The sequence below is a fragment of the Chiloscyllium plagiosum genome, chromosome 17, assembly GCF_004010195.1.
Source record: "Chiloscyllium plagiosum isolate BGI_BamShark_2017 chromosome 17, ASM401019v2, whole genome shotgun sequence".
Taxonomy (NCBI): Eukaryota; Metazoa; Chordata; class Chondrichthyes; order Orectolobiformes; family Hemiscylliidae; genus Chiloscyllium; species Chiloscyllium plagiosum.
The window spans coordinates 29,531,094-29,545,438 of NC_057726.1; the positions used below are offsets into that span (position 1 = coordinate 29,531,094).

At 38.9% G+C, this 14,345-nt stretch overlaps 1 protein-coding gene across 1 annotated transcript; it reads right to left on the reverse strand.

Annotated features, from left to right (window-relative positions):
* Positions 1-848: 848 nt before the first annotated feature.
* Positions 849-10,862, reverse strand: LOC122558329 (tubulin beta-3 chain). The gene is made up of 4 exons (XM_043706777.1): positions 10,717-10,862; positions 6,660-6,768; positions 5,300-5,410; positions 849-2,621 (listed from the first exon to the last, which is right to left on the reverse strand). The coding sequence occupies exons 1-4, from the start codon at positions 10,771-10,773 to the stop codon at positions 1,546-1,548; spliced, it is 1,353 nt and encodes a 450-aa protein (XP_043562712.1). The 5' UTR covers positions 10,774-10,862; the 3' UTR covers positions 849-1,545.
* Positions 10,863-14,345: the final 3,483 nt, after the last annotated feature.

Sequence of the window (14,345 nt, forward strand, 5' to 3'; positions counted from 1 at the left end):
CTTTTTGTAAGTGCTTTGGTGAGTTGCTGAGTTTGGCATGAACAGTTGCAGCAACCTGACAGGAAAGGCAGACGAGTTTTGTGACCTGTGGCTGTGTAAATTATGGGACTGCAGTTGGAACATCACTGGCTTTGCAACATGGCTGGTAAATGGTGCACATGCAACATGCTTTGTGTCATGAGAGCAGGTAAAGGAGTCTTCACAAAAGTCCTCCCAACAGGTATTTTCCTGAACTAACCTAGTCAAAAAAGCCAGCTGGTGAAGGATACAACTTTAACTAATTCACTGTTGTAAGATCTGCCAGTTTGTACACAGGTAGATCGCACAAAGAAAGAAACAAAAAAAAACTTTTATTTTGTTAATGGAGGGTCAATATCAGCCAGGACATCAAGAAGAAATTCCCTGCACTTACACAAAATGCTAGTTTATGTCCAACTGAGAGGTCAGAATGAGCATTGGTTAACATCTCATCCTAAAGATTAGTGCAGCACTCCATCAGTAATGCATTGAAGTATCAGTCTAGTTTATTTGCCCAAAACTCTGGAGCAGCATCTTCAACCCACATTTTTCAGATCTGGGTTGGATGGTGTCACTGAGCCAATGCAATACAGACATGGCTAAAAAGTTGACTGGGGCTATTCAAAAAGGAATGAAAGATATTGCTACAGATTTGGGAGGTGTTAGCATTTTTCAGAGACAAGGGAAGTTGAAGGGTGATTGTTCGGAAGGATAGAGCACTTAAGGTTGTCTTGTTGAGGCAGGAGGTTACAAGAGTGATTTGAAAGGGGGGCTCAGTACTTGAGGAGAGACCCATTGAAAATGTCATTTACATAACACAATAGAAATCATCAATTTCAAAAAAAAAGATTTTAGTTAGCCAAAGCTGTGGGCTGAAGTTTACAGTTACCATAGGATTTATATTTAGAAACAATTAATTGGAGACAGAATTTAGAACAAATACAGAATACTGGGAACGAGGCAACAAGACCTTCCAAACTTTGTCAAAGTTTTCAAACCTTACTGCAATTTTAATATGAAGCTTAGTAATTAGTCTTCATGGAGGCTTGAATTGGCTTAATAATGTATATGGATGTGCCAATGTCATGCATTAACAGCATACATTTCTTTACAGATTAAGGTAAGCAACATGGATGTAGTCCTCATTATATATAGAATATTGGCGTTGTTTCTCAAGAATAATTTGAAAATTACTTAAATCACAAGTTTTCATAAATTGCTCAACATCAGAAAATGTTTCACAGCAATAATTTATTAAATATTCAAAAAATAAATTGGCAAAACAGTAAAAAATAAAAAAAATCAGGAACTTGTGTTATTAAAATAAAATTGGGAGTTTTAAATATCTAGAACTTAATTGTTTGTTGACCAATACGGAGTGTAAAGAGGATAAGAGGGTAAGGCTATCAGAAGCAAGTAATCTATGACTGAGCTAACTCGTAGTAAAGACAAGTAAAAGCACAATGAGGAGATCCAAGGTAAAGTATCTTTTCAAACCATCTTGGTAGACAATGACTGATTCAGGTTTCACTTTGGACCTTGTGCTTCAGACTCTTCCTCATCATCCTCATACATCTCTCCTTCTTCATCTGCTGTGGCATCTTGGTACTGTTGGTATTCAGATACAAGATCATTCATGTTACTTTCTGCTTCAGTAAACTCCATCTCATCCATACCCTCACCAGTGTACCAGTGCAAGAATGCCTTCCTGCGGAACATAGCTGTGAACTGTTCAGAGATGCGTTTGAAAAGCTCCTGGATAGCAGTGCTGTTTCCAATGAAAGTGGAGGACATCTTAAGTCCACGGGGTGGGATATCACAAACAGCCACCTTAACATTGTTGGGGATCCATTCCACAAAGTAGCTGCTGTTCTTGCTCTGGATAGCCAACATTTGCTCATCAACTTCCTTCATGGACATCTTGCCTCTGAAGACAGTGGCTACTGTCAGGTACCTACCATGACGAGGATCACAAGCTGCCATCATATTTTTGGCATCAAACATCTGCTGGGTGAGTTCTGGGACAGTCAAAGCTCTGTACTGCTGGCTTCCTCGGGCTGTCAGTGGAGCAAATCCTGGCATAAAGAAGTGTAGGCGTGGGAAAGGTACCATATTCACTGCAAGCTTCCTCAGATCGGCATTAAGCTGCCCAGGAAACCTCAGGGAAGTGGTGACCCCACTCATGGTAGCAGATACCAAGTGGTTAAGGTCTCCATAGGTGGGTGTTGCAAGTTTGAGGGTCCTGAAGCAGATATCGTAGAGCGCTTCATTATCTATGCAGTAAGTTTCATCTGTGTTTTCTACAAGCTGGTGGATTGAGAGGGTAGCATTGTATGGTTCTACCACTGTGTCAGATACTTTTGGAGAAGGAACAACGCTGAAAGTGTTCATAATTCTGTCAGGGTATTCCTCACGAACTTTGCTAATAAGGAGGGTTCCCATGCCAGACCCTGTGCCTCCACCCAGGGAATGAGTAAGTTGAAAGCCTTGCAGACAGTCGCAATTTTCACATTCTTTCCTTACTACATCAAGGACTGAATCCACCAACTCTGCACCTTCTGTGTAATGGCCCTTTGCCCAGTTGTTTCCAGCTCCACTTTGTCCTATGATTAAAAAGGATGTCAAACACATGTAAACATTAAAACAGATGATAAACAGTGAGCATGCAAGGTGTAAGCAAGTGTACAAATAGCTACTAGTATGGAGTAGACTTTCTATTGAGGTAAAAGGTCTTTCCACATAATCAATTTAATTTGATTTTTGTGATTTGACTTCTTACTCTGGTGGCTATATTAGAAGCTTATCTATATCAGCACATAACCAACAAAATGTAGTTATTGCCAGCAATCAACTAAGACAATATCAAAGTTATCTTTTTATTGTTGTGATTATATGAAACTTTCAATCAACTCACTTTGCCCAGATCAGACAACGGTGAGTTTATAGAGACAAAGATGCACTTCAAAATTAATAAGCACATTTATAATTAAAGTTAAGATCTGTAAGATGGTTAGTCCCCTTGGATGATGCCTATAGAAAGTCCAACACATGTGTAATTTCCCCATGAACAGTTACGGGCCAGGTTGCCTACTGGCTGCCATCAGATACAGTCCATGCCTGATGAGACTTAAAGGTGACTGAAGTAGTGGACAGGAGAATATCTTTGGAAGTTATTCATGATTTCAAGAAGGCATGCAATAAAGCATCTCATAAGAGACTTATCCAAAACTAAAGCTCATGGAATTGAAAACCAATTATTGACCTGGATAGGAAATTGGCTGAGTGGAAGGAGACACGACAGTGATAATGGGTAGATATTCCATCTGGTAACATGTAACTAGTGATGCCCCGAAACAATCCCTGTTGGAGCCTCAACTATTTATAGTATTGATTAATGACTTAGATGTTGACATAGAAAGCTGCAAATCTAAATTTGGCATGAATCAAAAATGACTGGCAATGTATACAATGTAGATGCAAGTATAATACTAAAAAGTGATATGGATAAAGTGAACAGACAACTGTAGTAAATGGAAACTGGAGGTCATTCATGCTGAATCAAAACAATGAAGTCTAAAGTAATACGGCAGTCACAATATATATAGTACTATCTCATCATAAACAGGTGCAGAAAATATCAAAAGGCTGATGTGTTGCTTACTTATCTAGAGAACTAGAATAAAATAAAAGTGGGTAGGAATTATGTTTCAGTTATCTAAGCCCTGGTTGGATTAACTCTGACGTACCGTGAGCAGTTATAGATAACCTGTCTTGGGAAAGATGCATTAGCCTTGCAGATTGATCTGAGAGCTTACCAGAAGAATACTTGGCCTTAATGTTTTAGTTTTATGATGTGGGTCTTGCAATAATGCTGGCTCAGTCATCACATCCCGAACTGCCCTTGAACTGAAGGGCCTGTTAGACCATTTCAGGGGGCAGTTAAGTCTCAATGCTGTGCATGTGAGTCACACATAGGGAAGACCATGTAAAGATATCAAAATTTCCTTCCCTAATAGGTACTAGCGAAATGGGTGGGTTTTTAATGACAATCATCAGTGTTTAGTAACTGAGAATGAACTAGAGTTGGGAAGTATGACTAACAATTAGTAGACACATTCCTAATGTAAAACTTGAAACAGTTCCATTAATTGTGAATTACATAAAGGTGGGTAATCTTATGAATAAAGTTCATTGTGAAGGAAGGGTGGTGGGTAAGGGGATGGTGACTGGCGAAAGAATGGAATAATACTCAAACAAAAGAAACAAGGTGACATTTGAGTTAGCCATGGACAAAAAGCATTATTTCAGAGACACCATAAATGCACAATGAGTTAAGTTGAATTCCATTTCATATACAGACATTGGGAATTATAAAGTGAGAAATAACAGATGGGTAGGTGATAGCATAGTGGTAATGTCATTAGACTCACCATGACAGACAGTGAAATTTGAAATCAACAGAAATCTGGAATAGAACTGACCTAATAGAAACACGTAACAAGTGTCAATTGTCATAAAAACCTATCTGGTTCACTAACATCCTTTTGGGAAGTAAATGTGCCATCTTTACCCAGTCCAGTCTACATGGCACAAGACCCACAGCAATGTGGTTGACACTTAATTTGTCTGGACAATTAAGGATGTGCAATAAATGCTGGTCTAGCCAGCAACACTTACATCCCATGAACAAGTTTTAAAAAGGTGGGTAGAAATTTATCCAAATGCAGTTTGTTCAACTATTTGACTGGCATACGGTCAAAAGCTTCTTACCCGTTGCAAAGCCTGAATTTCTGATTACTTGTTCTAGCATCAACTGTTCACAAGTCATTTGAGCTGCGGAAACTGTTGGGTGGGGATGAAAAGTGTGGTTGTGGGGGTGTGGAGAAATCACAACTGCTGTGGTACTTGCAGTTATTACACCTGACCTTCAAGGGGAAAAAAGTTGGTTCCAAAAACTTAACTTGAAAATCTTTAAGATTTGTCCTTGGGAAATTAATTTATACATAGGATGGTGGTGGTGGTGGGACAAGGAAGAGAAGAACCATTAGATTCCTGAAAATCCACAATCTAGACACTATTGAGCATTTCAATATCCCCCAGATGCTGGGCAAAGAAATGGTCATTGTTGCTCTGGTTTTCCAACTAGCATGCAGGGGATCAAATGGCCGATTTCTAACATGACATAAGCAATCAGATTATTTAATGGTTGGTGTTTTTTGTAAAATTCTAATTTTATCCAATATTTTTCATTTTTTCTGTTTTGGGGATGATGTCTACATACCAAAGATAAAATTGTCTGGTCTGAAAAGATGTCCGAAGGGCCCTGATCGGACGCTATCCATTGTGCCTGGTTCCAGATCCACTAAAATGGCTCTGGGTACATATTTAAGAGCTGCAAAAAGAACAAAATCACAATAATCAATATATCTGCTTTTACATTTGTCGAAAGGAAATTTGGTACAACTATGGAGTTATTCAAATACATCTACAGAATCCATCTACCAGGCCCACTGTCAAGGAAAGGCTGCCAGCATTCTCAAAGATCCATCCCACCCTGGAAATGTTTTTCTACAACCTCTACCATCGGGGAAAAGGTACAGAATCCTGAACACACGCACCAGCCGGTTTCGAAACAGTTTCTACCCTATTGTTGTTAGAATACTGAATGGGGCTGAAAATGTGTTGCTGGAAAAGCGCAGGTCAGGGCAGCATCCAAGGAACAGGAAAATCGATGTTTCGGGCATAAGCCCTTCTTATTCCTGAAGAAGGGCTTATGCCCGAAACGTCGATTCTCCTGTTCCCTGGATGCTGCCTGACCTGCTGCGCTTTTCCAGCAACACCTTTTCAGCTCTGATCTCCAGCATCTGCAGTCCTCAGTTTCTCCTCGAAGAATACTGAATGGACCCAGTTTTAATATTCGCCTGTACCTGTGTTTTTGTTTTTGTTGCTGTTTACCTATTATTTACTGATCTATGCTACTTAACTCTGATCTGCCTTATTGTTTGCACGACAAAGCTTTTCACTATGCCTCGGTACATGTGACAATAAATTCAATTCAATATATTCATTCTGAAAATCACAAACTTTCACCCACATTGCCCAGGCATCATTGTTATGATGACTTCACAACATGATTTCCTGCTTTAGCAAATCTTTTTCCCATTCCATGAGTGAGATATCCCAGGAGTTCAACTGCTCTCAATGCCAAATTTGAGATATTCCACTTTTTGTATTATTGACAAACTGCGATGCATGTCTAATAGGACACCAGAAAGAGTTAAAAGCATCAAATCCAGAGTAGCAATTAGTAACGTTAAGTTTCTGCTTCAAACATTTCAAAAGTTAAAAGTTAAGTTTCAAATATAATCTGTATTTGTTTATTCTGTACTTTAATATTCACATAGCTGAATTCCAATTAACAAAACACATTAAACAACACTAAGAGTTTAGAGTAAATATTGGTTTTGCCTACAACTAAGTTGTCCAGGAATACTACATAATTTGTGGCTCACCTTTCCCCCCACCCAGATTTCAGCAAAAACATATTTAGCTTTATTAAATAATGCACCTAATTCTGAAATGCAGTTTTTGCTTGACATGGTTCATAATGATCATTGGCATTATGTAGCACTATTACTTACAAGATGCTTCATTGTAGTAGACACTAATTCGCTCCACTTGCAAGTCTGAGTCACCCACATAATTTCCACTGGGGTCAATTCCATGCTCATCACTGATGACCTCCCAAAACTGAAAATAATGGAAGGAAGATCAAGAAATAGAAGATACCCAACCAACCAGATTAATTATTAATTAAGCTTATACCAGGAAGGTAACAGAATAGCTGCCTCAATCAATGTATGGATTTTAATAATGTGACAAAATGATGGATGCAGGTCAATTACTGGCTTCAACCCAACTAGATAGAATTGCTTTTATTCACTTCCATTTCCACGTCCTTATTTATTTCTACTTAAATGTAGTCAGGTCGGTTTAAAGAAAAAAAAAATCATAGCTTTGCCTTAGCTGAGATCCAAAAAGGATATATACATTTCAACATCCATACAGTATAAATGCTGTTTTCACTTTACTCTGGTATTTCTTGAAAATTATTCTGGAGAGTACAACACAAAAGCCTTCAACTAATTTGTTTTTTTCCAGTAATACATAAAATCAATTCCCTTTGTCAACTACGTAAACTGGGTATCTAATTTCCAAAGATTTAAGAATAAAAACTATTAAAAATGCTCAAGTTGTTCTTCGTCTCTGTGGTAATGATAGCCTGAATAAACTGTCTGCTGACTCGCAGTAATTACCTTAACATCAAAAACAGCAGGGATAGGGACAGCAAGCAAAACTAATTACATGGTGCTTTACACTATGATTTATATATTCTTTGTATTCAAAATTAACAGAATATTTTTAGTGAACAATGTCTTTTTAGCATCAATTGCATTTAGTGATATGGCAGGTCACCAACTGTATTAAATGCATAGCGAAAAAAGGCTTTCAGTTATGACATCTTTGTAACTTGAATTTTTTCTTAAGCATAATACATTGAAAAACTGTAAAATATCTAACAGTAGGTTGTATTGTATACATTCCTGAGATAATTTAAAAAAATACAACTTAGACAAAGCTGAATTTCAGTGAAGATACACATTTCTCCTCTAAAGAAATAGTCATGTGAAAAGCCATTATATTCTCATTATCTTAAAGTCATCACTATTTAGTTACAATTCATCATTGCTTTTTAAAAGCAGCATGTAAATTAGTTGAAAAGAGAGCACAGTCACTTCCATTATTAACAGCCGGATTTACCAAATGAATTGTATTTTGTGATTTTCATGAACAAAGCTGGTGAAGTTTATTTTGTTTCTTTAAAGAAGATCACTGCAGCAATACACAGAATTCACCTGTAAAATTATTTTACTTATTCAGAAAAATGGATTATTATTTGCAATGCACTCAAATTTGCACTCTTAAGAGTCACTTCAATCAGCACCTGACCATGGTGCTGAAAGTGCCAACATTAACTTATGGTACATTTTACCCCCAGCTAATTTTTAGAGATTAATTTGGTTGCTTGAGTGGACAAAGTAGCTTTAATGTTTTTCTGCATCTCCTGGGGGTATAGTTAATGGAGTAGGAGCCCTCAGCTGTCCAATAAATTTGAATTTCCATTTTGTCTCATTCATCATAAGCTCACCTATATTTGAACACCAGCTGGCAGACGCAGTGCCGATTTAATTTCTTCCTCTGTGCACTCCAGAGAGTAAATTAGATACAATCTGACTCCTCCAGGTTCTATTATTCATCTCAGACCCACATGTCTCAAATTTTTAAGAGATTCATGTTTAATGTTTCTAAAAGTTACCACGTGCATATTTAAAACATGACTTTAGCCAATAAGTAGCATATATTACAATTTCTAAAAGGATGACATTGTTAAAGATACGGTTAGAAGTATATTGTCCATTCACCTTGATCAATGATCTGATGTAGCTAAACTGAGGAAATGAAGTTTCCCCTTTCTACGTGCTGTCGGGTTAATATGAATCCTGTTTCTAGTAGACCATAAACAGCTTCCTGAAACATGATTCAAATTATCTCAGATGCCCAGAACTTATTAGCATGCTTGATCTTGGAAGAAAAATGTCACACTAAGGATCTTCTCTTTCTGTTTGCCCAAAACATTAGGACATTAAGTCTATAGTAAGCCAAAGCTGTACTGATGAGGGAGTATCTGATGCTGATGCATGATCACAAAAACAGAACACAATGTTATACTTGAAAATTCAACAGACACATCAGGGTCCAAACAAAGTTTCAGCCCTGACTGCTATTTGTTTTGTTATTTGAGATGTGGATTGCATTTTTTTGTTTTAATTCAGATTTTCAATGTTGTATTTGTTCTTTGATATTCATGTTAATCTGAGAAAAGTGAGATTTTTACTGATACATTATGCCTCGCTATGATGTAATATCACAGCCTGTTCATAGATGCTATTAGAACAACAACTGCAATGATATGGCTGGTATTATCGACTTGAATGGATTATTTTTCTAAAGTTGTGTTCTCAAGTCTCTAAAATGGAGGTCTGAGAGCAACAACTACCCAATTTCATAGGTTTACTAAATTAAAATATCTATTTGTTTGGCCAATCTCTGAGGTTTATTAAGATCCTGGCTTTTTTGGACCACTGACTGAGAATGATTCAATTCTTCTCCCTCTAAAGAAAAAGCTCCTCAGAATGCTGGCTGCAAAGAACGGAAAATAATTCTTTAGTAGGACATCTGGATTGTAGTAACGCATCTCCTTGGTTGCATCAAACCCAGCCACACCCATGTTCAAGCCTGAATCTTTCTTGATGGAGAGATTAGTGAAAAAGCCACCTCCAGGCAAGCATTGAAATCCCTGGGTATTGTGATCCCACCCACGTAACCCATCTGAGTGCTACACTGGTAGGTATCCCCAGAAGTGGATTTAGACACAAATGACCTTGTGCCAGCTCTTGTGGATTGGGCTACTCACCAGAATCAATCTTTAACTCTTCAAATATTGCAATCACATCTGTCTTTACCTTGGATGAATCAGCATCTAAGTATTCATGATATGCTGCCAATAATTGTTGTTTCACATTTAAACAACCATTTTAATAATCCTTCAGGATCATTAATAAACCCAAAGCTTCTAATCCTGTACCCCAATGAGCTATGATTTTTCCTGAGCACATGAATTACCCTCTGCAGCAATCAGGTTTCACTCCACTTGTGTTTAGTCTGATTCCATGTTTTGATTAAACTTGTTTCATTTGGTAACAGGAGAGATTCTATGTATAATTTTACTTACTCTGTCTGGTAGTCAATCTTTAAAATGGATAAAGTGGCTACATGACAGAACAATTTAAAAATTGGAACAATTTGTAAATTGGTCCATCCGGTGCACTTTTACCGCATACTATCGTTAAGTATTTGTTTAGAGATCTTTTAAATTTAAAAAATTTGAACAGATTCTCTATGTGAATGGAAGCGGAGATGACAATGACCCATTACAAGGTTATTCACGTTAGAGATAGGACCGTTAACATGACTTCGATGACAACTCTGAAAGAAGGCTCTTTGTCTCCCCATTATTGGTACCACGGCTCCACCCCGACGGTGCTGGTTTCCTTGCAGAGCCAGGGGTTTGCTGGGGCTGTCCTCGGACGGTGCGGCACGGAGGAGCTAATCCCTTTCTCCGCTCGTATCTGCAGTCTCGGGCGTGGCTGTCTGCAGAGCCCACGTCTCTGCCGAAAGCAGCCCACAGGCACAGATTCCAGAACAAACCTGCAAATGTCACAATGTAACAAAAGAACGACGAAACCCCAGCTCAGATAACGGCAAGCTGGGAAACGCAATTGTAAATCTCTAGGCTGACTCATGAAACGTAAGAAATGGGAAAATCATAACAGAACTAATTATATTTGGCAATAGAAATAATTACATTTAACGCGGAACAAAAGAAGCTTATTTGTAGAACTATGCTATTATTTACCAGAACCAAAACAGTATTCCACATTAGCTCCATATTAGATTATGGAATTTAGTTTTTACAAAACAATGAAATTTAAGCTTTATTTCAAATTTGCTAATATTCTTTAATGTCCTACCCTTTGTCATAACCACACAAATACTTCGATATTAAGCAGAATTTACCTTGGCACCAATCTGGTTGCCACATTGGCCAGCCTGGATGTGGACAATCTCTCTCATCCTCTTGCTGTTGTGTTTTTTTTTGCCTCCTTACCGTGACTGGATTAACAACTCAACGCCGCTGCTTCTGGATGGGGAAAGGCGTTGGAATGGTGCTGTCCACGCTTTTATAGAATTGCCTTGCACCAGCTGATCAGTGCCCCCCAGGAGGGCGGGGACAGAGCCGGGTGACGTCAGTCTCCCGGGAGACTGGGCTCAGCAGCCAATCAGGATGGCGGGGATACTGCAACATCCCTGCACTGCTCGAGTCGCCTCCCACGAAATGCATCACCTCTGCTGCAAATACTACTGCCCTGTCCGATTGTGTGCGCCATATTGGGGCAAAATGATGTGTAACTATGCATTTACCACAGCATCAGGTCGTTAGCAATGCTGGAGAAGCAGGCCTTTGTCAGCATTGTTAATGCGTTGCAAAATTCTACTTTAAAATTAGGTTAGATTTGTGTTGCCTTTCAAAGATGCATACAGTGCAATACAGGAAAGTGTTTCAGAGAGAATTTAAAATGCAGATGCCAAAGCGAAGTACTGCGAATCCCGGGAACCTGAAAGAAAAACAGTAAATGCTAGAAATATTCAGCAGGTCAGGCAACTTTTGTGGAAAGAGATACAGAATTAACAGTTGGGTTCTGTGACCTTTCATCAGGACTCAAAGATCGGGACAGGAGGGATTAAATGGTCTTAACGTGGAAGGAAAGAAGCAAAATCGTTTCCAGAGGATACGTGAATGGCAGTATAGCTGGTGTTGGAAATGAATAAGAGAAAAATAAAACAGCAGAGTGAAAAACAGTGAAAGCTGAGGTAATGATCCAAAAGTGTCCACTCAAGTATTGAGGTCAGAAAGCAGCGAAGTGCCTTATTGAAGGATGTATAGTTCCGTTAGCTTACATTGAGGTCCTCTGGAATAGGGCATGGAGATCAATGTGAGAGTAAGGTAGATAATTCAAATAACAGGTAACGGGAACCTCGGACTCATGCTTATGAATTGAGCAGAGGTATTCGGCAAAACACACTTTTTCCACATTTGGACTCTGCAGTGTAGTGGGAATCACATTGTGAGTGATATATACAGTATACTAAATGCAGAGTAGCATCAGTAAATTGCTATCTCATTTGGAGAATTTACGGCTGTGGATGGTGAGAAGGAAGGAGATAAAAAGGACAGGTATTGCATTTCCTACAATAGAATGGAAAGGGGTTGACTGAGGAATGGATCACAGTGTTGTGGAGGAAATAGTCAGTCCAAAATGCTGCAAGAATTGCAGCTGGAGTTTGTGGAAATGGTGGACAATGATTCATTTCTTTTGCATGAATGATGGTGTCACTGAAAAGACATTTGTTGTCCATCTCTTGAACTAAATGACTTACTAGGACATTTCAGAAAACAGTTCAGAATTAAATACATTGTTGTGGATTTAGAGTCACACGTAGATCAGACTAGGTAATGATAGTGGATTTCGTTCTCTGAAGGACATTAGTGAACCAGATGGGTTTTTACATTAATAGTTGCATGGTCCCCATTAGACTGGAGTTTAATTCTGGGATTTAAATTCCATCTGTCACGATGGAATTCAAACCTATGTGTAGAAATCCTCCCCTGATGCTCTGAAATGCCTGTCTAATGAAATTACCACTACACCACCATCTGATTACATAGGCTTATGGGGTGTTGGGGTAGAAGGGGAGAATGAAGGAAACGTTTTGATGGATCTGGGTGGTGGGGTATAGGGGGGAGAAAACAAATGCATAAAATGAAAAAATAAGATCAAATGCTGAAATATCACAGAGATGCGAGATCATAATTTGGGGAAAAGGGAAGACAAATTGGATGCATTAATCTGGAAGACTGCATCATCCATTCAGGTGTGACAGAAATAGATAAACTAAGAATGGGATGGAGTCCTTACAGTAGGTAGAGTGTGAGGAAATGTACTCTTGATAGATGTTGGAGTCAATGAGCTTCTAATGAATGTTACTTGATGCTTATCATTGGAAATGGAAGCAGAAAAGTCCAACATGGGAAAGGAAGACAGGGAGATGAAGAGAGAAGAGCATTGATTGAAAGTAAGGTTGATTAAATTTGAGAGTCAGAAGCAGCACTGATAAAGTTATCACCATTTTTTACATGGTGTAGTAACATCTATTCTGTGCTAACCATGAGCTGATTGGCTGGGTGCTTAAGAACTGAAATAATATCATAATCACATAGCACCAGTTAAAGCTAGTCAGCACTGCTTACAGCTAGATAGTGTCTCTCTTAAAAGGCAGATAAATTGTAGCTGAAGTGATGCCAGTAGTTATTTCTAAGCTGAATCTAACCTGGGAAAACAAGCCAATAATATAAGGTGGGAGAGAGTGAGCTCCAAGCTTTTCTGACATTGCACTGAAGGCTTTATTGGAGAATATTCACAGGAGAAGAGATGTTTCATATATAGAGAGGGCCAGGAGGTCCTCCAAACACAGTCAGAAAGCTGTGAAAACTGATAGTCTTCAAGATCTATTGATATCCTTTTAGTCAAGCCTTGAGGACCTTAATGCAGTTCTACAGCAAATTCAGTGTTATTATACAAGTGGTCAAGGTTAGTGAATGCAGCTTCAAATGCCATATCTCAAATTATACCATTAACTTTACACATTGCTCAATGCACTCCTGATATATTCTACACTGCACCATCATAGTTTAGCACAACAATATGCCTCATACCCATATTTCACTGGCTGCACATACTGCCAGCTATTTAATCAAGACAATGACATCAGCCAAAAAGATTGCAGAAGACTCAGGCACACCTCCTGCAAGACAGGTGGACAATTAGAAGTAGTGGATCATAACTGAGGGGGTCAGATGCACCTTTACATAACCCCTATAATGGAGATAAAGCTGGCCGTTATTGGGAAGCCCATTGGTGAGGCAGTGCCCATTTTGGCACTAATGGCATCAGAGATGCCTGCATCTGCATACTTAATTCTGCATCTTACTCTCCACCTTCCTCATTCCACACTCTGTTCTGAATTACAAGTTACTGGTGGTGCAAGTACGCATCTCTTGCCTTTCCTCTGAGCCTGCACCAGAATCTTATCTCTTTTTTTCTATTTGGATAACCAAGAAATGCAAACCGATTTTGCATTTCTTGATACGTATTTGAAGGACAATGTGCAGATTTGTGTGGAAAGGGTTGGGAAATAGGAGTAATAGGTAACACTTTCAGAAGCCAGCATGATAAATTGACTAGCCTTCTTTTGTGCAGCATCATTCTGCAATTCTGAAAAAGAAAACACTGTCCAATTAATTTCATAATCACAGCCGCTAGCTTAGATACTGCCACAGCTTGTAATTTAGAGAGAAATATAGAGGCGTGATAAGTATTTGGTATGACAGTGGGAACAAGTGGGCTGTAACCATGGCAAGGCAAGGTACAAAGACAGGGGGAGGTGTTGTCCCAGTGGTATTATTGCTGGACTGTTAATCCAGCGACCCAGATAATGTTCTGGAGATCCAGGTTCAAATCCCACCATGGTAGATGAATTTGGGTGGCACGGTGGCTCAGAGCACCAGGGTCCCAGGTTCTATTCTG